General features: G+C 31.8%; 1 protein-coding gene and 1 pseudogene across 5 annotated transcripts; both read right to left on the minus strand.

Moving 5' to 3' along the window:
* Window positions 1-3,904: 3,904 nt before the first annotated feature.
* Window positions 3,905-17,351, minus strand: LOC150029169 (Transducin/WD40 repeat-like superfamily protein). 4 transcript variants are annotated; one of them, XM_090298861.1, is made up of 12 exons: window positions 17,233-17,351; window positions 16,965-17,126; window positions 16,673-16,772; window positions 16,020-16,081; window positions 15,740-15,799; window positions 12,521-12,580; window positions 8,003-8,059; window positions 7,609-7,651; window positions 5,549-5,626; window positions 4,552-4,876; window positions 4,311-4,467; window positions 3,905-4,207 (listed from the first exon to the last, which is right to left on the minus strand). In XM_090298861.1, exons 2-12 carry the CDS (start codon window positions 17,094-17,096, stop codon window positions 4,118-4,120), a joined length of 1,164 nt encoding a protein of 387 aa, XP_090154987.1. In that variant the 5' UTR covers window positions 17,097-17,126; window positions 17,233-17,351; the 3' UTR covers window positions 3,905-4,117. The 4 variants fall into 4 exon arrangements, with proteins under 4 accessions (XP_090154987.1, XP_090154988.1, XP_090154990.1 ...); XM_090298862.1 differs by having other exon boundaries at window positions 17,205-17,237; XM_090298864.1 differs by having other exon boundaries at window positions 15,722-15,799; window positions 16,965-17,293.
* A 2,806-nt stretch (window positions 17,352-20,157) lies between these two features.
* Window positions 20,158-22,917, minus strand: LOC137812154 (WAT1-related protein At3g30340-like; annotated as a pseudogene). The gene is made up of 6 exons (XR_016518769.1): window positions 22,666-22,917; window positions 22,297-22,359; window positions 22,061-22,177; window positions 21,367-21,793; window positions 20,511-20,662; window positions 20,158-20,400 (listed from the first exon to the last, which is right to left on the minus strand). The product of XR_016518769.1 is annotated as a WAT1-related protein At3g30340-like (transcript).
* Between the last annotated feature and the right edge of the window lie 3,860 nt (window positions 22,918-26,777).

Below are 26,777 nucleotides of genomic sequence, written 5' to 3' on the forward strand. Positions count from 1 at the left end.
GATGAAGTGATTATGTTAACTTTGGAAGTTCAAGGAATTGCTTTTTCACCGCATAATTGCTTCCTTTACCTATCACTGTAACCAAAAAAGGTAACCTTTCAAAAAAATTATACTTTTCAGAGTAATGTTATCCAAAACTTTTCCTATTATGCATTCCGAAAACATTTTCAAGACATTAATTCTGAAATAGAAATCAAGAATAGTTATGCAATATATAATCTAAAATTCTAGATTATTCATTAATCCTCCACCTTTTCATAATAGTTGAACTCCTTCTAATTCTTGTTACGTGATGAATTTGGTGGTTTGATATTTTCTGAAAATACAATCATAGAACCATGTAGTGCAGATTCTGATTACCTATTTCAGTACAAAGTTTTTAAATTTTAGATTTCCTGAAATTAAAATAATTTGCTTTCCAAATTAATATTCTGAATAGACTTTAAATTCTTCCCAAACTTTATTCCTAAGGATAAAGTTATTTTAGATTGCACCTTTCGAAATATATTTTTGGAATTCTCATCCTAAAATATTTTTTTTTCTAAGTCTTGAAAAATATGTAATTTAAAAACCTTTTCTTACATTTCATATATTATTTTTGGGAATGCAATGAACATGTCCACGAAACAATTATTGAAATAAAATAAGCCAAGAAGTGTTTCATGCAACTTTTAAATATATTGAAAATGTTTCTTTTAGTTGGTTGAAATTTATTGAAAGATTATAAAATTTTGTAAATTTTAAATTTTTTTAATAAAAAAAATCTAATTTTGTTAAGAAGTGGGCTTTAAGCCTAACTCAACCTCATAAAACCGGCTCATAAGGGAAGTTTGCACCCACTTATCGTGCGTGGAGATATATGTTATGAGTGGTCCGATAACGGTCCGTGGGTGGCCTGATAAACCCAACAAATATTAGTTAGAATAGACTCAAAATGGCTCTCATACCATGTTAAGAAGTGAACTTTAAGTTTAACTCAACCCCATAAAACCGGCTCAATGAGGTGAGGTTTACACCACTTATATACTATGAAAGACTCTAATATCTAGTCGAAGTGGGATCTCCAACAAATTTTATAACTTCTAATAAATTTTGATCATAAAATTATTAGAGAATATAAAGGACTAATAAAGTTCAACTCTTTTATATTTCTTTTTTCTCTCGTTTACTTTCAATCCAAAACAAATTCACTCATTTTATTTTTCTTAGTTGTGTTTCTCCTCTCCTCGGAAATTATGTTAATAAAGTTCAATGTTTTCATTTATCGAAGTGTTTTAATAATTGTTTTTCTAAAAACGACTAGCAATATATAATTTTCAACTTATTATTAATTGAGTTAACATTTATTAAAAAATATATTTCTTAAAGTAGTGTATAAATCTCACGTCATAAAAAATTATTATTTTCACATTAATTGTCAAACATAAATTTTGTCTACTAAATATATATATATATTACATCAACTTAAATAAAGATATATTTTAATATATAAGTGAGTAAGACAAATCTTATAAGTCAGTCGCATAATTATTTAGGTTAAAATTAAAGTTCACTTCTTAATAATATACACTCTAAAAATATTGAAGAAATAGATTGCAAAATATGTTATTCCATTTTTAACAGTGTGTTATAGAAGTAAGTAAATATATTACAAATGTATTATTGTGTGTTACTATGTGACTCTACTTATCATATGACGATTTAGCAACAATAATTTTAAAAAAATAATAAAACAACACAATAAATTTCATTAACAATACAATCTCTTAAACTTCAAATATCAATATCGATCCTCTTTGAATAGTTGGTCTAAATTGATACATGGAAGTCATTTACCATCAAGAACATTTATGATATACTATAACACAAAGTTAACGTAGCAATACGAATAGGTTACGAGATTTTCTAATAATTTTAAAAATATTAACTTAAAGAAACAAATATTTCTTTATTTAATTGTGATTCGCTTTGTTGAATTTTCTCCTTTCTCTAATAAAAATATAACTCAAGTACTTATAATTTATGAGTTGACTTTTAAAGAATGTCATTCATCATAAATATCCAAAGTGAGACCCAACTAATTAATAATGATATTTCAATATTTATAGGGATGTAAATGAATTTAACACTCGTGAATTATTTAAATTTGACTAGTTATATATTCAATTAATCTTGTTTGTTTTACTAAACAAATATAGTAAGTCCCAAATTTACGAGTTTAAGGTAAAAATATATATATATAAGTAACGTAGGAAAGTGTATAATAATAATAATTTCATTTAAAAACATCAGTTACATACATTTTTATATTTAGATTTTTTCTTTTAATCTTATTTTCTTATTTTTACTTTATCTTTTAACGCAAATTTTTTATTTATTAATATTACATTAAAAACCTGAGAAAACTTAAAAAATGATGAAAGAGTAAATATTAATTGTTATAAATCAATTAAAATATACCTTACTTAAAGTTTGTAGTTTTAATTAAGTCTACATTTAATTTTTTAAATTTAACTCTTTTACTCATCTTGAGACATTTTTTTCAGCCTATGATTCAAATAATTCAATAAGTTTGATTTAATTATCTCTAATTTTCCAATTTTAAATGGAGAACTTTTCATCAGTTGGTTTGTTTGTTGCTAGCAATAAATTTTCCAATTCTATGTTGCTCCAACGTTATACATCCAATAACTCGAAATGATACAACACTTCATCCTCCCAAATATTAAATATGTTAGATATATATTTTTATCCTTAAACACAATATTTAATCCTCCCCAAAATATAACTCCCATAAATCTCATTAACTATTCTCAATAACAGGATAGCACTATATGGGTCCATTAGTATGTTATTATGTCAAAAGGATATTTTTCCTATTAATTAACATTGAGAATTTTCTACAAGAAGAAAAATAATAAATAATATTTTTTGAAATTAAAAATATTTTTCATAACTTCAAAATCAAAATTTTGAAGAAATTAATGAAAACATTGTTTTTACAAATTAATTCATGTATTTACTAAATTAAAATAAGTTGATTTTATAATTTTTCTTCCAATCGAGCCAAGATAATTATCATAAAGTAGACTTAGTGTATTACAAATTCACATACAAGAACTTGTTCACCTACAAAATGTCCATTTCTTTTTATTTGTTATTTTCACTTCTAATATAATAACTTTATATTTGTTTTATTTTTTATTTTGTCAAAAAAGTATACTAATATCATGAAAAAAAAAATCTTGTTTCATCCAAACATTTAAAAATAAAGTATACTTTTTAGAAATAAAAATAAAATCTAAACGTTTTTCACAAAAATTTTAACGACGTTAATTAGATTCATTTTCAATTCTACTCCCATACTTCACTGTTTCAACGACAAATAGCAGTAGAGAAACAAGTCCAAATTCAGATAATAATGCATGTATAAAATAACTTTCTAAAAAAAATCGTTTATGGATTATATTGAATGTGGGTTACAGATGTATCAATGAAACATAATTTCGCCCACTTTAGGCATGAATTTGGTCATCGTTGAGTCTAAGTGTAAAATGGGTGGGTTACTTGTGCAGATATCGGACCAATTCCTGCACACAAATTACTATAGAGTAAAATTTCCATCGCAAAAGAAAAATGCAATATCAAGGTTCGTCTTCTTTATTCATTCCATTTAGCACTTTAGCTCGGTAATGTACAGTAGAACAAGTTACTTTAATCAGATTTCACTAAAAATTACTTGAAGACATCAATTTGCACTAAGACACCAAGCAAGACTAGCTTCACTTCTACCAGACCTAAGATATTTACAAATAACAGCTTTTTTTGGACAACTACAAATAATAGCTTTGACACCCGAAATTAGAAGTAAGGAGTATATGCTATAGAGGCAGGCAAAATCATATGAAGGATGAAAAAGTGCATGTAAACATGGCATGAATCACACCATGCAAATAGTAAAAGCAGGCACCTAGGCTAAGAGCTTTGTGCTTTTAGAACGTTTCCTGTAAAGAGCACGATCTTCAGCATAAGTGCAACATAACAATTTCAGTCATTTTAGGTTTGCATTGCTCTCCAGGAATACACGTTCCAAGAATCAGTGTCCTCTAATTTTAAACTATGCTATAGAGTAGACCTTTACTACTTTAGACGTATCACACACAACAAGGTTTTCTGTATCAGCTGAGGTGGTACACAGCCAATTGACCTGCCAAATAAAGCGTACAAATGAATGCATTATAGACATTTGGCATAAGCAAAACGAGTAACCAATCGAAGAGTTCCAACGAAATTTTATAACAAAAACTCACTTTTCGAGGTACTTCAATGTTCAAATGTAGGATATCATTGTTGTCATCCTCACTTAACCCAGCATCTAGATAAAGGGACCAATTCCACACCTTCACAAACTTATCATTTCCTCCAGATATCAAGAATTTCCCTCTTTCCCCGAACATTGACAATGCCCTGTCACCCACATGAGTTAGGGGACAAGTCATTCGTGAATTTGGCATTACAGTTGCTAATATTGCAGATAAATAATGAACTTACAGGCTGGAAATAGCCGCAGTATGGCCACCTAAAGTGTAATCCAAATGCAACCTCTTTTTACCATTTTTATCTGCCTCTGTATTGCTAGATGAACTACCATCTTTTGATCTTGAGTGTGATCCTTTTCGAGAATTTGAAGAGCTTTTTGATTTTGTAGAAGCCATTTCTGTTTCGATATTAATCACATCAATAGCTCCATCACCCCTAGCAACAGCACATATTTTGTCTAATTTATCTAGCATATCAACTTCTGGAACAGCTATTGCATGAACAAAAGCAGGATTGACACACCGCCCAGCAATGCTACTACTCACATCAAACGTAGCTGCAACAAAGAAAGGGCAGGAATAACAAATTACTTGTTCTTTCATTTGTTTATAAAATTACGTTTTCCCTTCATTTCATGTCAATCATTTATTACTCTTACCATTTTTTAGAGTGAGCATGTTAGCAAAAGTAAATAAAAGGAAATGGCTCCATGTAAATAGTTCCAAGTTCCAACTCTAAAACTAAAAGGACAAAAATAGCAAAAGCATCATTATGCACTAAGTGTCAGCCTGTTCAGTTATTATCGAAACACATACATGCAAGCCTCATATACAGATATCCAAAACTTCCATGCTTTAACATTTTCTGTTTCTTCAAAATCATACTCGCTTGGGACTTGCATTTTCTATTGTCACTAGTCACTAAACAGCATTTTCATATTTATTTCATTAGTAAAATACTTTTAAGTGGCCCAACATTCTTTTTATCTGCGGTAGAATCATGGTGAAGGGTGGCTATGGTTGCACAAGCCTTTGAACATAATTAAAAAATCATTATCCTAGTAGTTTCCTTTTGCTACATGTATTTAAAAAAAAGTAGAGATACGAGATGTGAGGACTTACTGCCATTGCAAATGTCAAATGAAAAAAAAACACTACAGGAGACTTTAGTTTAGATAATCAAGTCATCTCATACAAAACTTTCTAAAGACAAAGTAAGATATTTATACCGAAGTCCACTACTTTGTAGGGGTGCCCTTTGGAGAAGTCCCACAACATGAGCATTGAATCAAGACCTCCACTAATGACTGGGAAAAAAGGTTAATAAAAATGGAGCCAAGTTACTATACATATGGATGCCAATGCCAATTTCTGTAATACTAGCATGAAATTTACACAAACAAATGAGGCTGTTATTGTAAAACCTTATACACTTTAACCCCAAGGTTTCCAAAATTTCATTTTAAATAGATTATTGCGCTTGCACAAATTCTTTTGATTAATCTTACCAACTCGTTAGTCTTAGGACTCTAAATATTTTTGTTATAACTTTCCTAAATATAATTTTCATACCTACAATCGCCAGTAGTTTACATCCACTCAGAATGCATGAGTATTATATTGTTAATATAATTGAGTTCACAAAATAAGTTGTATGGGGTGAAACGATATCACAAAGTTAAACTACTATGAGAAATCAGAAATCAGAAAATTAATACTCCTTCCATCCCAAAATGACAGCAGTTTAGACTATTAAAAATAAATAAATAAATATATGAAGATTTTATTTTAGAATATTTGAGAGTATCTTAAGTGATCTTTTAGATTTATTCTTCTTTTATATTTTGATTTGTTTCCTAATTAATTAGCATCTTTATAATTATAGGAATATCTTATAAGAAAAGAATTCGATTTATTAGAATATATTTATAAACATATTATATCATGTATATAGAAATAAAATATCCTATAATTTGAATCAACTTATGTAAAAAGAACTTTGTGGTATAGTCCATACACAGTTTTTCAGCATATCTTCCATATACTTTTCTCTCATTCAACATAGACTTAAAAATCCAAATTGACTCATGTTCTCACTTTTCAATCTAGCATTAAATTTTTTATTCCTCATTTTTCTCCCAATTCATACTCTCTTAGTCTCAATAAAAGTACACATGTTTCAAAAGGTGGTATATTTATTGTTATTTTTAATCTATGTGAAAAAAAACCTTGAACTGCAGTCATATTTCAACATGTAATATTTTTGTTAAATAAACCGACCTTAAAGGTCAATGAAGAAAAATGTCATGCTGTGTCTCGATAGAAACAAGAATCACAGCAACCTAATCAGGAATTAGTAGTACTTTCCATTCCCTCTTAAGAAGGGAATGATTATTTTGTTTCCTAGTTGTCTTTAATAATATGATTATTTGTTTTAATGATAGGAGCAATAACAAAGCCAGAAGTTATACACATGTTTGGTTACGTGTCCACTGCAATGTGATCCACATCCACACAAGCATTATTATGAGAATAAAGTGTCTCAAGCAGTCATGAGCATGTAGAATAATATTGATACCCTCCCAACAATTGTATTCTTCTTGGTTAGAGCATGTAGAATTTGACACAAACTTTTATGTTCCTTTCTGTCAGAAAAACTGTTTCTGATATTATTCATAGAAGAGGAATTACTCTTAAATAAAATACAAAGACTTAAATAACTGAAAATCCTAATTCAGGATAATGATCCTGTACAATAAATATAAAATATACTTTCAGCCTATTAATCATCCTAATTATGGAATGTAATTAAATATCCTCATTATGTAATTAAAACTGCAAGGAAATATTGACTGCAGCATAAATCATGGGATTCTGACACTGTCCAATAAGATAATTGGTATTCTAAAAAGCTACAAGGACAACTCACACATATCTACTCTACACATAACCATATCTCAAGGTCCGTTGAAATAAACTTCTTCTGAACTACTTATAGAAGAAAAATGAAAAAGACTACTCAAAAAGCTAGAATTAACCTCTAGCTAAGCTAATTTCTAGAAGTTCTCTCCCATTAATTTTTCTATAAGTTTATTTTTTAACTTATCATAAACTAATTTTAACTCACGAAGCTTTTTCCATTTTTTTCTTATTTTCTTCTCTTACAAATGCTTTTGAATAAGTTATCTAAACAAACCCTTATTCTCATTAGATACCATGAATTGTACTGTGAGGAAGAGGGGATCAAAGAGTTTTATGCATAAAAAATAGCAAGAGTTTATCTAAATACCTTCCCAAGATCTCCAAGGAAGGAATTCCACAGTGCTACATATCTAAAACTCAAGGTCAAGGTAAACAATAATATTGAATTACTTACTAGTTATTGAAGAAAAGAGAGAGAAAGCATGAGAAGAAAAACTGCATTCTGTTATTAAAGGATAGAGATACAGACATACATACAAGTCTAAACAACAGACAGCTGTATCCAGCTTATGACAGCGGTATACAGTTGAGAACTGCTCTCTTAAACAGTATATTCACATAGTTATAGAACAAAATAATATGAGAAAAAATTAGTGGGGAAGGGGGACCTGGAAAGATGAGACATTAGTGAGTTCAGATAAAACTCCTGATTTACATCAGTAGAAGCCATGTAGTGAAGCATAGCTAAAAACCAAGGATACACTTGTATGACCAGCTCGAAGTGTTTTATACAGGCATTGCTGGCGAATGTCAATTATCTGTAAAAGAAACTTCAATTAATAATGAAGAAAATGAAATTTGTATGATATTAAATGTTAACTTGGCTTTTCTCAAATTAAAGAAATGGGAAAACTAAAGTTGTAAACAAAACAACAAATAGTAAGTCAAATTATACAAGAAAAGACATCAGCTTTTAACTCATCAATTAAAAGCAGTATTAGTCATGTTTTATGGCAGAATACAATGCAAATTTGTGGTTTCTTATGTAATAGATCAATATTGCTAGTAAATGTCATTGAAGGAAACAAGATGCATCCAAGAGGGTAGACTTTGATTAGTTTGAGGCTTAAGACAAAGTTGATGGTTGCGGGAAGGGTTGGCATAGCACAAGGGGAAGGGTGAATATACTAATTACGGGTTCCCATCATAATAGGCAGGGTATTAATTTTGCTGCCAAGGAGCATAATTTAGTGGATCCGATGCATAATTTGGATTAAATCTAATATTACAATATGAGGCATATAGCCAAACTTGTAGCAAACCTGACACTAAACATTGCTACCATCTCCTCGGCCATATCTTTTTCCTCTTCAGCCTGAACGACCACCTTAACGATTGGAAAAATAGGAGTTATCACTTAGAGTTTGCAGGCTGAAAACTAGTGCCTGCAAAATTCTCTTAACACGCAGAAACAGTAGTTGTAGCTTGTTGTGAAGAGACCTGAACTAGTGCTTGAGTAAGATTCAAGGTAGAAACAGAATCAAGCATCTCTTTCTGTTTATTAAGGTTACTTTCTTGAGCAAGAAGAATAGATTCAACATCATCAAAATCAAACCGGTTTGGATTGCTATTAACAAGAGCAACCACAGATTCATATTCAGCTGGTAAAGATTAAAGAAGTGCATCAGGACGTTCTTGAATACAAACAATTTCACCAATGGGAATAAGAGAATTGGAGATCATTTTGATGATGAGGAGCTGGAAAATTGATCAACTTGAGAAAAAAGGACAAAAAGCAAGTCTCTCCTGGGTTCTCATTTTTATATAGAAACTAAAAATTAATCCAAGATACAATGAAAGAGAGAAAGGAGTATAAAACAAGTAAATGCACCTTTAGGACCCTAGGTACATATGATAAAGTCTATTCTAACACTCCCCTTGAAGTTGGAGCATATGGATTGTATATGTACCAAACTTGAAACAAATAAATTAAATGATGCCCTCAAGGATTTTGTTAACATGTTTGCAAGCTGATCCTTGGATCCGATAAACTCAGCACAAATTTCCTTTGATAACAACTTTTCTTGAATAAAATGGTAGTCAATTTCTATATGTTTGGTCCTCTCTTGAAACACATGGTTGGAATCAATGTGGAGATGCAAAATTATCACTACATCTTTATTTGTTGAATCTCAATTTTAATTCTAGGAGGAACTTTTTTACCTACATAAGTTCACAACTCAAAGACGTCATTGTCCTATATTCAGCTTCAACAGTTGATCAAACAACTACATTTTGTTTCTTGTCTTTCCAAAAAATAATATTTGCTCCAATGAAAACATAATATCTTGTAGTAGAACATTTAATCATAGGTATCCTTCCTAATTAGCATTACAATATCCAAAAATTTTGGTAATCCCTTTATCTTCATATAAAGGACCTTGTCCTAAAGCCTTTTTAAGGTATCTTATAGAATATGAATGACAACATTCTATTAATCAATACAAGAAGTTTGTATGAACTAACTAACAATACCAACTGCAAAAGACAAATCACGTCCAATAATAATAAGATAAATTATTTTTCCAACAAGACTTCTATATCTGTCTAGGTTAAAGAAAGATTCACACTATTATGCCATTAATGTCTTATTTGTGACAATTGGACTATCCATTGGTCCACAGTCAATTATACCCATCTGTTTTGGGATATATAGAGCATATTTACTTTGACAAATTACAATACCTTCCTTTGATTGGGCTACTTCAATGCCTAAAAAACTATTCAAGACATCCAAGATCCTTGGTCTGGAAATAAAGGAAAAAGTGTTCCTTTAGTTGAGAGATACTACTAGTATCATTCTTTTAAATAACTATATCATCAATAAATACTATTAGGTAAACACATTTTTCAAAGGAAATATGACAGTAAAAAATCGAATGATCTATCTTATTGCCTTTCACCTCAAAGGTTTCAACAATAACCAAGCACATGGAGATTGTTTGGGACTATAAAGAGAGCAACACAATTTATAAACCAAACCAAACTCTCCCAAAGCAACAAACCCACGAGATTCTCATGGAGACTTCCTCATTTAGATCACCATGAAGAAATGCATTTTTAATATCCAATTGATGAAGAGGCCAATGACAAATAGTTGTCATGGCAAAGAATAGGCAAACGATAGTCATTTTTGCCACTGAAGAAAAAGCATTCATTGGTCATCAATCTAGCTTTGAGGCAATCAACTTCTACAATTGGTTCCAACTTTAATAACATAAACCCAACAACACCCAATCGTCTTCTTCCCGGATGGAAGAGGAACTAACTCACATGTCTTATTATGTTTAAAACCTTGAATTTCAACAATCTTAGCTCATCCCATTCCAGGATGATCAAGTGTTTCATTCACACTTTTAGGAATTGTACTTGAAGACACAAAGGAGATAAATAAAATAGGAAGGAGACAACCTACAATAACTAAGATAATTGTACATAGGATGTGGATTACATATAGAAAAAATATCTTTTTCGGATAGCAATGGTCAACTTGAATCGTCATTACCTGAAGTTATGGTATCGAGTGAAGATTGGAAGGACTTGATGAAGAGGACTCATGTTGGAGCATTGGGCTAGTCATTTGGGTCCTCGATGGGAGGTAGTAAGAGGTGGTGATGATGACTCAGGAGGATTTTGGATGGGATTTAGGTTTTTTCCAAGTCAAATAACTTTCCCATTAAGCTTTTTTGACTTAATGGTGGGAGAACCTAAAAAACAGTGTATTCGCCCATAAGCCATTTTCTACTAGAAAAGAGGGATAAAACGGAAAATCTACAAAGATAAAAGGAGAGCCAAACAACCAACCAACCCATAAGGAAGAGACAAATAGGGGTTGGAATTGGATGTAGAGAGGAGGGTGAAATGAATTCTGGTGGCACAACATCACTCTGGTGGCTAAGAGGCGGCATGTGCTAACACACGCCTGGCAAAAAGGCCACTCATGAGGTAGTTTTGCCTTCTAGATCGATAGGGTTGGTCTTCACTCAAAGAGATGCTCAATTGAGCAAACTATGATTGTCGATGGCAACACCCAATGACAACTGGTGGCCGAACAACATTTTCTTCATCAAACAAGACAAGGACAAGCAGAGAGAGATTAACCTACTCTGATACCAACTTGAGAAAAATAAAAAGAGAAGAAATATTTTAGAAAGTGTGTGCTCTTAGGTTCTCGTATTTATGTACAAATTGTAGATTAATGACATACTATGAAAAAGAGAAAAGAGTAGAAAACAAGTAAAGGCACCTATAGAATCTTGGGTACAACTCAAAACAACTTTTTAATAAAGCCTATTATGAGCCTATTCTAACAGATCATTTACCAGTCCAAGTGTTTCGAAGTTTAGATTGAAGATGTGGAGCCTATACTTTCATTTTCAAATGAAAGTGTTGGTGAACTTTCTCCCAAAGTTGCCAAGAATGATAATAACCAATAACCTTTAAGCAGAGGAAAGAATGTGAATCCAAAGCAACCACTTGCACCCATGGCAAGGCAGTTGGAGGAAAGAAATTGAATCTGTTAGGGCAACAAGGATAATAAGGCAGAAGGAGGAAAATGTAGGAAGGAAATGATTGAAGGGAGAGACCATACATTGTCAAACAGCCTCAAGTATGAATATATTTTTTTTCCTTCAATGATTGACGGTGTGTTTCGTTTTTCTGTTTCACATTAGAAACTTATTTGATCAAGAAAACTTGAAATTGTTCAGTTCTCGTATCAAAATCGAAGATAATGACTTTCATATATAATAATGCATTACAAGTGGAAAGGTGATAAGGGCTGGAATTTACTACTAATATTTGTTGGGAATTCAAGGAACTAGCCTTGATTACAGTCCAGTTAACATAAGAAAGAAGCAATAAAAACTACAAAAAAGAAAGTACTCAAAGAATGTTTTCTTCCCATTGACAACAATCACCCCACAATGATACTCCTCACTCCTCACCGTGCCCCCCACCACCCTCATAACAACATCTCGTCCATGATTCCACAAATTTGCCTCTCCCTCGTGACAACTTTCCATTCTGTTAGCTCCCTCCACTACTTCCTCCTAACATAATTATCCTATCAACTATACTCTTAACCCTTTCTTCTTTCTCTTCTAAACTGTAGTTGGAGGCCCCACTGCCATAGGCCCACGGAATGGATATATTCATCGAGAGCTGATAGATGTGATAATACTATAGGAAATCAGAAGAGGAATTAATACAAGGCATACCTTAACCTCACCATTATCATCTGCTGCAGCAAGAAATGAGGACTTTGAGTTGCATACAACCTGCAAAACCAGATAGATTATTATATTATAACAGCATTATAAGCAAAAGAGCTCACATAGGATAACTTGATATTACAATAGAATGAAGGAATGCACAAGCATCTTTAAGCTTAAATATAGTGTTGTAATCTAGTTTAATAATTTCAATATCCTGTGTGGGTCAAGAAAGTCATACAAAAAAATTGCTGGAAAGTCACCTTAATTATTGAAAGCCTTGACCTGCCTTAGTTGCAGCTTCCTTAGGTTGCCATAATTGCAGTGTTGAAAGGGTATCTTTAATCCCAAATTCATTAAAGATATGAATTAAATAAAGCTTATGAAGTTTGAGCGATCCCTATGTTGGTACAGGGCCCAACAACACAGACAGGCCCAATTGACAGAAGGACCAGCCTCAGTGGATGAAGGATTACATAATGTAATGTAGGTTTACTTCTATTAGCAAATGGGCTTTCGTTTAGGCCCAAGACTATGTAACCCCAAAAATATTACCTATTCAGGTGATACGTTTTGGAATAATACAATGAGAAAGTTTTTACCCTAGTTTAATTCTCTTGTTCCCTATGTATGTTCTAATTATTGGTAGACTGTAGCGAAAACCTAACACCCTACCTTACAAGCAGGTTTTATTGGTTTGAGTTAGATCCTAAACTCAAAAGTCTAACATAGTATTAGTACTTATTCTATAGCAATTGTAAATTCGTAAACTTGGAGAAATAAGGTAATGGGAGGCTAGTTATGCTTAACACAACTAGTTCAAAAATGAGCCACCAAAGTATCTAACTACACACTATAGCAAATGTGCCTGAATCATCCCTTTTGATTGTATGACACCAACTAGTTGACCACACCTTTAGAGATTACAGTAAGGTTGGACGGAACAAGTCTTTTAATACTCTTATTCTTAGGATCAAGACCCTCGGCAATGAGAGCTATTGAAGAATGTCTCCCACCCAAAAGAGAACAAAAATAAAATAGGGAGACTTTCAATTGAAACGTGTTTAGGGAAATCATGACTATTAGAGATAAAATTTGATTAAATATGATGTCATTTTATTGGGAAATATCTTACCAAATGTTTCTCATTATTGGATATTGATATTGTTACTTATTAATGTATCTCTTCTTTATTATAAATAAGAATACTCGTGTGTACAATACATACAATTTATTATAGTCATTCTTTGTTTCTCTCTTGTCAGCATGGTAATAAAGTAGTACTACCATTCTCCATGATGTGCTTTGTCACTAATGTTTTTAACATGGTATCAAAGCCTAACAAGAAGGGAACTCAAATTTGTGCTTTCCTAGTTAGCCCATTACTCATAAGAGTAAATTTTATCAAAATTGTGTACGTTTCCAATTTTCCATGTCCCCCTGTTGTCACTATTCACACCAAATACACCATTCAACACCAATATCACAATTCATCGATTGTGCCCTTGTTCCCCACCAATGACTTCCAATGAGCTTTCTTTCCAGTCAGTGTTATTGTTTAACGTAGATGTATTTTCAATGAGTATTGTTCCCTACCAACATTTTTGCAACTAAGATTGTTTACCACCAATGCTTTTCGACAAATGGTGTTTACCACAAACCTTTTTCTTGTGCGTACTATCTACAGCCGATGTTTTTCCAGCATGTAATGTTTATTGTCAACATTTTTCTAACAAGTTTCTTTTTTCATCGAGCTATTTCCAACCATTGTTCACCGCTAACATTCTTTTGCAAGTATTGTTTACTACTAACTTTTTTTTGCGAGTATTGCTCATCGTCAATGTTTTTTTTATGAGTTTCTTTTTTTTACTCTCTTTCGACAAGATTTTCCTGGCTAGCGACCTCCACCTCTACCATCACCTTGTTGTGAGGTGGTACCATTCTCAAAAAACTTATGTTACTATTTTCTGCAGGCTCAAAGGATGGGAACCCTTTATTTGGTGTCTGCATTCACTCTGCTGGAAATTCCAGTGGCTGTCTTAACTTTTAAGGCATGCAGTCTCCTTCCATCTCCATTTCTCCCTAGTTCGGATTTGCCACAGGTTACCTTCCCAGGGCATGAGAAATACTCTCCATGTTCTAGTTGATTTATGTTCGTTGTGTTTTATCCAATGGTGCTCTTTGGACTTCTTTAAAGTCCTCTGTTTATCCTTAGTAATTGTGTTTCATACCATCTGCAACTGGAGACTGTTCTCAGTGCTGGTGACCTCAAGTTAGAAGCAGAATATCCGTTTGGCCAATCACCGAGACCCACAACCATCTGCCTTCCATACAGTACCACCTTCGCTACATACACAACTTCCTCACCATGAGAGTGCATGGCTTTTGCATGCAGCAACCTGCTTCTGGCAACACCCCACCCTTACAGTGCTACTCTGACCTCCTTCCTGTCCACCCTCAATTTCTAGGTCTTATATTTGGACAGACATCAATTAATTTTGCCCCGTTTCCAGCAACTGAATTTTAAAGCATCTACCAGTCAGCTTTCCATTAGAAGCTTTATTTCTGGTCTAAGTCAACGCCCATTCCCTATAACAAGCAAGTCTACTACAGAAAACACCTCAAACCCTGCATCATCTGCACTTTCCAACGCCTAAGACTACCTTGAAGGAGAATGTTAGAAGATTAACAATATGTTACAACTTACTTATCAGCACTTGGTCAAATATAATTATGCTCATTGGATGGTGATTAGGCTATAAGCTAGATAGTGTGATGTGATTATTAGGCAGTAAATAGCTCCCAAATTATTTCCTCAGTCACTCCATCAATAGATTGTAACCAATTTGTAAATAATAGATCAAGCGTGCAGTTGGAACACAATTTTTCTCACCCTCTCTCTTGCAACACAATTCACTAATGTCTCTTATCATTTAAATCCACATGGACATGAAACCCCAATTTGCTTGATTTTATAGAGAAGTACAAGTGATGTGACCATTGAAAAAATTAAGACTAGAGAAATGAAATAGCCAAAGAACAAAATAGTAACTGAGTTATGCTAGCCTTTATTGACAGTAACAAAACGATAAAAGAAACACCTTCAATAAATGTAATAGAACTTTGTTTCATTTTTATATACCAAAAATCAGTAGGGATATTCGAAAATCTGGAAATAAGTGTCTAATATTATATTTGAATACTAACCACTTATCTAGTATCTACCTTGTTTATCTCCTCTTTGTTATAATTATAACTCTCCAATGGCTTCCATTGGGCAGCAGCCTTCAGTACACAACAAAACACAGAGGATCAGTATAATTGATAATAATCGTTCTAAAGAGCAAATAATTAAGGTAGAGCAAGAATAACAAAATACGCATGTATATCCAGATATCCTTTAGAAGAAACTAAATATGCAGTAATAAAGCAAATGAGGGCATATTGTACAAGGAAATAGAAAGGACAGAAAAATCATACATCTTGGACACCATAACATGCTTACCAATCGCACATCAAAACCCTTGATTTCCTTTCCAGAGGAGACATAAATCGTATCTTCCATCCCTGGTTCAAATGTCAATTGTTTTTTAAGAGATGTAACTAAGTAAACTTATCTGCTGGATTTATCGATGGGATATTTTACTGCAATTAAGATGTGTTTGATTTGTCCACAGAAAAAAAGATTGCTGGACGGTACAAAAAACTCGTCCCATGTGTGATACAAAAATGGTTTTAAGACAGCAAATAAAAAAGGATGTGTTATAATAATCAAAGTTTTGTAACTGTTTTAACTGTCATTCAGAACTTTAAATACTTGTAATGTTTTAAGTGAAATGAGAAAATCCCTCTTATTTTCTCTCAATTAGTGTTTCTGTGTGTGTGAGTGAGTAGAGTGCTGTTTTCCCAACAGGATGATGAAGTACAAGACGAGAATCTGAAAACATTTTGCTAAATAAACCATGGTACAACATTCTGTCCCATGCATAATCTTACTAAAATGTCAAAATTATCCCACTCCCTTCCTCACTATAAAACCCTCTCTCCCCAAAACCAGTGTGCACGAAGAATAGCTCAACTGCATTGAAAATGAAAACATAATAACAAATTGAAAACAAAGATGGAAAAGTGAAATCAAAACCAATAAATAAAACAGACCTGACTTGAAACAAATGGACGAAACTGGCTCCACGCTAACATCCATAACTAGTTGCGGCACATCAGGGCATCGCAGGTCAAACCAGCAAACACGACCATCCTGTGTTAAAAACAAGCACAGCAAGTGCTGATTAAAATTATGAAATAGTAAAATAATAATGATAATGATAAAAGATTAAATCAAGAAAAGCATTGATGAATCTTGAACCCTAGTGATTAGTAATGAAGCAACAGAAGATATGAATAAGAGGAATGGCATTCGAAAATTGGATAAGAGAGAGAAGAAACTGACATCGCCGGAAGTGACGATGACATTAGAGCGTTCGCGTGAGGAAATGCAGCAGGTTGTGCTATCGTCGTGGCCTTTGAGTCGTCGAGGCTTCAGCTTAAGCTTCGGCACCGCTTTCTCCGCCATGGATGCCATTTCTGCTTCTCTAAATTGTAGACTTTAAACCTAAATTTATAAGACGAAATGAATTGATGGCAGAGAAGGAAGGGATGGAGCGAAAACGAAAACGTAGTATTTGGATACGCTGAGGGATACGAATGGAGTCACCAACTTGCTTCGGTGAAATGAAACCGCGCCAAGCCTCACTTCACTTACAACCGGGCTCCAGGAATCTATTTATCTTTCGTATGCTATTTATATGTTCCTCGATTCTCAATAGAATTAAACCACTCTTTTGGGACAGTTATTTTTCAAAAATATTTTTCTCACACAAGTTAGGTAACCTAACCCGCAAAAATTACATATAAATTTTATTTTTTGGTTCACAAACTATTTTATTATTATATATTAAATTCTTCTAAATAACCCGATTTTATCGATTGATAATAATCCGTATGTATATCATAATTTATATATGAATCTAAATTTGTAATAGCAAATGTTTTGTTTTGTTGTTCAAATTATTAGGAAAATATCTTGAAAAGGATTGATTAAACAATGGTCAAATTTGAGCATTCTATATATACATAAAGCCACCAAACAACACTACAATACATTCTTTTATCTTCTATAGAGTTTATATTTTCTTGTGTGTATCAACTTGTAAAATAGTGGGAGTGTAATAACTTTCTATTCTATGCTACCTAAATCAACTTATCTTCTAAGGACGCTATATTTATCTATCTTATTTATGTGAGTAATCTTTTTATAAATACCTTAAATCAATCGTAGTCAACAATAACAACAAATAATACTTGACTATTTAGTTTTATGAGAAAATTAAAAAATAATAAGAATGGTTTATGTACTTGTTGAAATAAAAGAATGATTTATATATTTGTTAAAATTAATAATTATTTATTTACTTATTATACTAAAAAAATTATTAGATTAACTCTTCAAAAATTCTTAAAGAACGATTTCCTAATAGCCTCTACATTTAATATTCATCATACCCAATATGCATATTGTCATCAATGATACAGTCACCTATTGGACCTACAGTACCAATAGAGCATAGTTTTTATGGTTTATTGTCAATTCTCTGCAACTTAAATGTATGGCTAGTCAAAAGAGTGATTTGCACCTGTTAGTTGCATCAGCCTCTGATTGCCACGACTAATGCCTGTTTATTTTTCCAAACCTTACAGTTGTATAGCAATTGAACAGTGAGGCATTCCATAACAACATATTATGTATTATTGAAATGGAAGTAATGGAATATGAAATGGAGATACAACCAAACTAAAAGCTATATCGACCCTGCTGCAATGTAGCAGCCTTCACGTTATGGACTCATTAATTCAAAAATCTTACCTCTACCTATCAGTCGTTTGCTATGTGGCTTTTTCCTATCACCTACATTTGATTCTATTCAATTTGGATCAACTTAATCGATGCCTAATCCTGTTATTATGCTTCTCTCTATACACTCTGTTATAATTATACGAGTAACATCAATTAACACCAGGCACAAAAAGTTAATGACTCTCTAAGTCCCGATCAAATCTACTTTCATTGTCCATTTGCTTAACAGGTTATCTAACCTTTGGGCACCTGCTGCTGGTGTAAAGTGTCATAGGCGCCACTTTGATCCTTTGTCCCCTCTACCAAATTATTTCTCCAAAGGTTTCATGCATGCTACGGGGCATATGCACCAATGTGAAAGTGAATTTTTGAAATCTATTTCTTATCCAAGCTCATACCTTTATCTCTGTCAGACATAATCTATCCATTTGCTTCACATATTCCACACAAAACTTGCTATCTTGCAACTAAATAATAGGTGGTTAATTGATTCCTCTCATAACTCACACCCAAGACACAAAGAATTATCTATCATTATTCTCCTATGGCACAAATTTTCCTTTCTTGCTACACGATTTAATATTATCCTCCATGCAAAATGTTGCATCAAAGGTAGCGCCTTTACTTTCCATAATAGTGCATGTATACATTTTAGAATCTTCACCTATGCAAATATTTTGTAGCTTTTTACATGCTGGTTTGACAGTATATTGTTCAATTTCATCCTCTGTTTTTGTCCTTAAAGTGTTTTAAATTAATTATTGCATGAGTCTAGAGACTTGAGGCATTTTTCATTCAAACCAACTCCTCTCATCCACTTTTTTTTATCAACAACATATATATATATATATATATATATAAAAATAGGGTGCTCCAACCTTTTACACTAACTATTTACATCTAGTTTTCCACAAAAAAATTAGGCTTCACCCTCTGCCTATAAAGACAATACCCTCCTCCACTCTATGCACCACTCACACCTATTATCTTCCATCTACCTACCTCATCTAATGTTTCTTGCTTCAGTTTTGCATCTGCATATAGTCGTCTAGGGAATATATTCGTAAGGGAGATTTCTCTCATCCATCTATTATCCCAAAACATTATTCTTGTTCTTGAGTTTACTTTCCAACCCAAATTCTTATCAAACTAATTTCCCTCGTTTCCTTCCCCGCAGACGTTACGCATCCTCCACCACCATGACCCATACATAGATTCTAGGATGTCATTTCAGGGATCTTATCTTTCTGTCCCATCCTCCACTTCCGTTTATCTACTATTGCTTGTATTGAATGACTTTAAAAATTTAATTCCAAGATCACCTTCTTCTTTTATTTTGTATACGTTTTTCCATTTAACCCAAACTATTTTCAACGTGTGATCTTGATAGAAACCAACCTTATTTAACGAGATTCTATAAAAACCTTATTAGGTAATAGAAGTTTATAAAATTTCTCTCAAGCGCATTCATTATCGGAGGTTATGATAATCTAAGCATAAAAACAAAACTTCTAACAATATTTGAAATATATATACACATTACGTCAATTTTGATTTATATAAATAAAATATTAAAATATTTAAGATTAATATAATATTTTGTATGTATGATTTATATAAATTAACTTTCAATTTAACCATTAATTTTTAAAAAACATTTTTTCCATCTACATCTACCTGTATCAGTGCCAACAACTAGTTTCCTACTTCAAATACGAAAAGAGATGGAAGACAGAAACATGGTTGAAATTATCTGAACTGATAAACATAAAGTACTGCCACTTGATTCATTGCGTGGCGCCATACAAGAAATTACAGCAGCAGTATATGTATACGTTATACTTGTGGTTCTTGTTCCTTGGCTTCCTCAACTCCTTGGAGAAACTTAGTGGCACTATTCTGCATCATGTCCTTGCTTTTGCCCCAAAGAAGAATGTACAACCCGATCATCACCAACACGGATCCCACCACACTAAACAAAAAAAAAAAGAACCAAGTGAGATTTAGTTTAAGGGTTAAGTGGTTTTTGTAGAAGAAGATGGCATAGTTAGAATAGGTAGCTAGGTACATGCAAGAAATAACCTTCCAAGATGCAGCTGCTCGTGCAAGACTGGGATATCAATCATGCCAGACATTATCTGAACAAGAGGGCTGAATGCTGCCGTAAAGACCGGACCCCTCTTCTTCACGCACCATGACATGCCCACGTAGCACACACTTGACCCAACTATCCCCTACAAACATCGTTATTTATCTTCTTTAATTATTTCATTTTAGTCCTTACACATATTATTTTTAATCTCTTTTAATTCTCGTTTGCAGTAATTAAAAAAAATCAAATTCACATATATAATGTATTATTAAAAGATTATGTTTTAAGTATAGGAAGTACTGAATAAAAAGGTTTATATATGTCTTTGTATCCCTGAAGTATAGTTGTTTTTTTTTTGTTCCTAAAACATTTAGTTTCTGAAAAAAGTTAATTTATTATTTTCTACTAATATATTTTGTTTTATGTTTAATTTTTATAATAAATATATCATTTGATTTTAGTATCTGTGATATATTTTTCGAAAATGGTATTTTAGAATAAAAAATATTAAAGAGGTTAAATAAATTAATATAAACCCAAAAGAAAAAAAATTATTTGGAGAAGAAGCGATGCAAACTTTTAAAGGACCAATATTTAAATTTATAAAATATATTTATTGTTTTGAAGTATAAAACGTATTTATTTAATATAATATAAGAAATAAGAGATATTGTCAAGAAATTATTATCGCCCAATTATGAAATAATTATGTTAAAAAACAATAAATTAATAAAGTAAAGAAATGTTTAACATGACGTAGTTTTGGTTTTAAAAACAAAAATTGTACGTAATTATTTTTTACAAGGAAAAAATTGATTATGCAGAACTTAAAAGATAGTGACTTACAGAATAAAGAACAGTGATTATTTGAATCTTGTCCGTGAAAACCCAGGAGGAGAAGTTGCTGCCAGTGGACAAACCAAGAATAGCTGCTTGCATGGCTCCAAAGAAGGTCATGATGGCTGTGCTAGAATACTGGCAAGGATACCTCTTCCCTATTTTTTACTGTAGAATAAACCAAAAAGACCAAAAGAGGGTTCCCATAACCAAAGCTATTACACCAATGGTCCATTTCTGTGTTGTTCTACCACTAGAAGCAGCTTGGTCCATTGCTGATCTCATGGCTACTGGAGGAACTGCTGTTTCATAGTGAGAGACATCAAACAAGGGCTTTCCTCTGTAAAGTGTCAACACTAATGCCCCTCCTACGCACACAAATGTACCCAGAATCTTCGCTTTCCCACCTCTGCATTTAATGTTCACTGTTTCTAGCCTGTAGTAGAATCAAAAGAAAAGGGAAAGGATGATGCATTCATTTATCTTCCATTTAGCTGTTTGAGTGGCGATATTTACTAAGAGAACAAGATACATTGAAAAAATTAAAAATCTAGAAAACTTATCCGAGAAAACTTTATCAGTGTAAAATCTCTTGTATTTATGAAAAATATCAAATCTTTTCTTCTTCTTTTTCCCTAGAAGTTTTGATGAAGAAATTTGTCAAAACATGATCTAAAGTGGCTACATATTCATAGTTTCATACCCAAATGGCAATGCCATAATGAAGGTTATCACTGGCACCGTATTGACAAAGGCACAGGCAAATGTGGCTGACGTGTATTGGATCCCCAAAAGGAAGAAGTATTGTGTGACGGATGCCCTACAAGAAAGTGTCATTTCGTTACGTATTTTTCCACTATCATGTTAACCATAATGCATAAACATCTATTGAGAATTGGAATCGCAAAGAAGTTAAGATCGTATTTTCGTGAGACTAACCCAATAATGGCACTGAAGAAAAGGTAGCATAAAATTTGAAATGTGAGCCGTGGTCTTCTATTTCTGCAAGAAAATACAGTTACATAAGATCTCTCAAAAGTTCTCTCTTCTTGCTTAAATGGCTCCATATCTGAGCATTAACATCCTGGCTAGCAATGATTATTACAATTTGGTTGTCTGCATATGCTAACATAAAAACAATGTTCCAAAAGGTTAAAAGGTTTACATATAACTGCATCTCAGTAATGGATGCTGGCAACGTGAAATTTTCCAACTTTGTCTTAAAGAGATTAGCTTGTTAATGTGGCTTGGGGAATGGTTTCGGTTTCATAAAAATATTGTATAAGAAAAGAAATTGAAGGTGCCTACCTTTCCTTAAAGTAGCTGATGGGGGCCAAAAATATAGTAGAAACTGACAGACGATATGTGATGAAAACCAAATGGTTCATTCCTTTTTGAAGGACTTTCTTGAGAAGAATGTTCACCATGGTTAAAGAAAAATCAATTGCTATCATTACTAGGAAAGGTTTCCATTCATCGCAATTCTTCATTTCGGCAATGCAGTTTCTGGGGCAGGTGGAGTGGGGCCTCCCTTTTCTATATATTTTTCAGAAAATGATGAAATGGTTGCAGTGCAACAGAGGGCTACCTGTGGGTTTATATATATATATTATTCCAGAACAACTGGCAAGAAACAAGATTACTGTTTCAAATCAGACACTTTATACCTTTGATGGTAGTTTAACGTTTGGGTGGAATATGCTCTTTTCACATGTTATCTTTCGACTGATATCTGATCCTGTTAACGGAAGGGACTCTTTGGGAATCGTTTAAAAAGATTTTAGGTTGGTTCATGAATCATGAACCTGATAGAAACATTATTGGTTAATTTAGGCCACAGGTTTCATGTTTACAATTCATCTAGACCCGGAACAGGTAATGTTCTTCATGTTTTGTTCACGTTCTCGTACTTTTTTTGTGTGAGTGACAGGCATCTTTTGGGTGGAGCTGTGGCAGAAACATGGCATCTAATACTTTTTTTTACCTATCTTCCGTATCAAAAACATTGAAATCTCGAAGAAAATGTCACGTCTCAAAATTATTTAGTCACTTCAAAATCTTGGAGAAAGAAAAGGCACGCAACGATAGATCACAGTGACGCAAACCACGGGAAACTTTAATTTTGTAAGAGTAGTCAGCATATGCACTGGAACTTAGAGCTCAAACACATTTGGATTCAAAATGTCATGTTGTGTTGTTAATCATGGGTGACTGTACTTGATTTTAATATGAAAAGCCATTAGATAACCTTAACTCCAATTACAACCTCAAATTCTTTTACACAAATAATTAGGATTCAATTTTGATGCCTTAAAACTTTTTATTCTTTATGTAGTAGTTAACGGGAAAATCAATTTAAATTTTCTAATGCTATATTGCAAATTGTGGGAGCTGAATCTTTGACCAATTGGAACTCTACGTTCAATTTTAGAAAAGGGAGATAGAGATTTTAAAAAGGTGTTAGAAATGTCTGAGATATTTAACTAGCTTGTTTCAATTTACTGTTTAAAGAATTATGTATACCACAATTTTTTTTATCATAGAAGAAAGGAACACTGGCGCAAAACAATGATAGACGATATTTATAGACAACGTTTAGATTGTTTGTTGTAGTATAAAACGCGGTGATAAATTTAAAAATAAATTCATGATAATAATTAACTTGAAAACTGTTGTCTTTATAATTCCTTTTTAAAAAGGCGATGATTCAGTTAGAAAATTATGGTCTAATAAATTCTTATAGACGACGGTTTGAAACAGTACAAGAAAAATTTATTTTAATTGTCAATAAAAAGGGTGTTATAAAAAAAAGTCATTAGGTGGATGAAGTCTACTTAAGTTACACACAAAAATAAATGTCAAATATTATGTTTACTTTTAAACTCACACTAAAAATTATTAAAATAATAATAATAAGTTAGCGTCTAGAATGAGGATGTCTATAATGGAGACACAAAGTGAATACAAGTTAAAAATTATTAAAATAATAAGAATAAGTTAACATCTAGAATGAGAACACAACGTATATACAATCAAAAAATAAGTTGCAGAATGATACTGCATCGAGAATGGAGACACGAAGTGAATGCAAATTAATATTTTATTATATTTAGCATAGGTCTAAGCGACACTAAGATGACATTATTGTCACCTTAGCCCACGCTAAGTTATTTAATGAGAAAAAAAATAAAATTTGTCTCACATTTTCATTTTCTCACACTTTCAATTTCTCGTTTCTAATTATTGTTGGAGATCTCATATCGACTAGAGATTAGGACATTTCATAGTAGATTATCTCACCTCATAAACCAATTTTATAAGGTTGAGATAGGCTTAAAGTTAACTTCTTAATAATTATTTAATTTTATATCCATTTTAGTGTCCCCCAAACCTACGGTATAGTTAAATAATATATTTTTTTTTATGTAGGCTTAACCAACACTACCTTGTAAGTTAAATTTGTGTCCTATTGAAGGTCATCTTTAATGCATAGCCTCACCTTATAATTTGTGTCCTGACATTAATTGTTTGAATGAGAGAAAATTGAATGTTACCAAAATTTGGGAACACATTATATCCTAGATCAACTAATTTCACATAGTTATCAACAGTGTTAAAATTGATGATTTTGAAGGTAATTAATGGATGTACTAATAAAAACTTTGTGGAATTGCTTCTTCTTTTTTTTAATTAAATGCTTCAAGAGGGAAATATTCTACCTAAGGCCAAGAAGATTATTTGTTTGATGAGTATGAAGTATAAAAAAAAATACATGTATGTATTAATGATTGCATATTATACATGAATAAATTTGAATTGTTGAAAAAATGTATGAGGTGTGGGTTATCACATTACAAGTTGAAAGATAAAGACGAAGATAATATTTAAGAGATGACAAAGGATGAACCACTTATGAAGGTTGTGTGATATCTTATGATCATTCCAAGGATTAAGTGTTTGTTTGCAAATCCAATTGATGTTAAAAACCTCATATGACATGCAAATGGGAGAAAATGTAATGGCATGCATCTTAATCTAATTGATTCTATGCGATTGAAGAAATTTGATTATGACTTTCCTGATCTCAGTAAAGAGTAAAAAAATGCACGACTTGGTTTAGCTACAGATGGAATGAATCTGATTGATAATTTGAGTATCAACTTGGTTTATTGTTTGTTTTACTAGTTATTCACAGCTTATCTCGTGCATTGTGCATGAAACAAAAATACATGATATTGTCTTTAATTTTATTCGGTCAAAGACACTAAAGAAATGACATAAATGTTTATCTAAGTCCACTAATTAAAGATTTAATGTTGTTGTGGGATGAAAGTGTTAAAGTATTTGATGGGTTTTCTAATGAAACTTTCAAGATACATGTTATCTTTGCATCATCAATGATTTTTCTGTATATAGAAACTTATCAAAATATGATGGTAAGATCATAAAGCATATCCTATATACGAAGAAGTATCTCAACAATTGAAATATAAAAAATAATACATCTTCAATATAAAAATTTCTGAAAGTCATATGAGATTGAAAAAGTTTTTAGTGGACATAAAAAAAATTATTCCATCATGTAGAAAGAAAATATTGTATCTACAAGAAAAAATGTGTTAATTTAAAAATGTTTAATCTATGTAAACAGAAAAATGTTATCATTCTTGGTAATATTTTGTTATAGAGTTTTTCATATTTAATCGACCTGCTGTTATCTTTTTATATATAGTAAACACTCTTTTCCACATTTTTTGTGATTATACAATATAAATGTCAGTTCAATCTGTGCTTTTATTATTATTTTTTCTGATACATTTTGCATTATGCTTATTTTTTATTCGTCTAGCGTGTTTTTTCCCAACGGTATATATTGTTTAAGTAATTTGACTTCTTCTGGACTCTAATTACAGAAATTCAGTTATGCTAATAATTATAAAAAAAAATAGGTTACTTAATAAAAATGGTTCAATTAAGAGACTTCTAACACATTCATAAGAAAATTAAAAATATAAATAAATAAAGCGTAAAATATACTAATCTAAAAAAAGTTGAGTTATTGAGTTGGTTTGAATTGAAAAATAAATGAATTATAAATCAAAACAGCCAAATATTCAGTTCAGTTATTAGATTTATCTTTTTATAACTCAAACCAATATATATTCATGACCAGTTTTTTCTTCTTCTTATAGATTTGTATTTTAAATTGATTTTAATATGTTTTTAGTTGTTTAAAATTTAGGATAAATTTTTTATCACCAACTTTAAATTTATCTTTTTAGTCATTGTCATTTTGAATTGGTGTTAATATCTCTATCAAATGTATTCTAATTATATATATATATATATATTATCAAAATAAATAATTTTAAAAGAAAATCAACATATCGGTAGATGTTTGTTTAATGGTAAGACTAGAA

This window comes from Phaseolus vulgaris, chromosome 2 (assembly GCF_051622355.1).
Source record: "Phaseolus vulgaris cultivar YP4 chromosome 2, ASM5162235v1, whole genome shotgun sequence".
NCBI classification, from domain to species: Eukaryota; Viridiplantae; Streptophyta; class Magnoliopsida; order Fabales; family Fabaceae; genus Phaseolus; species Phaseolus vulgaris.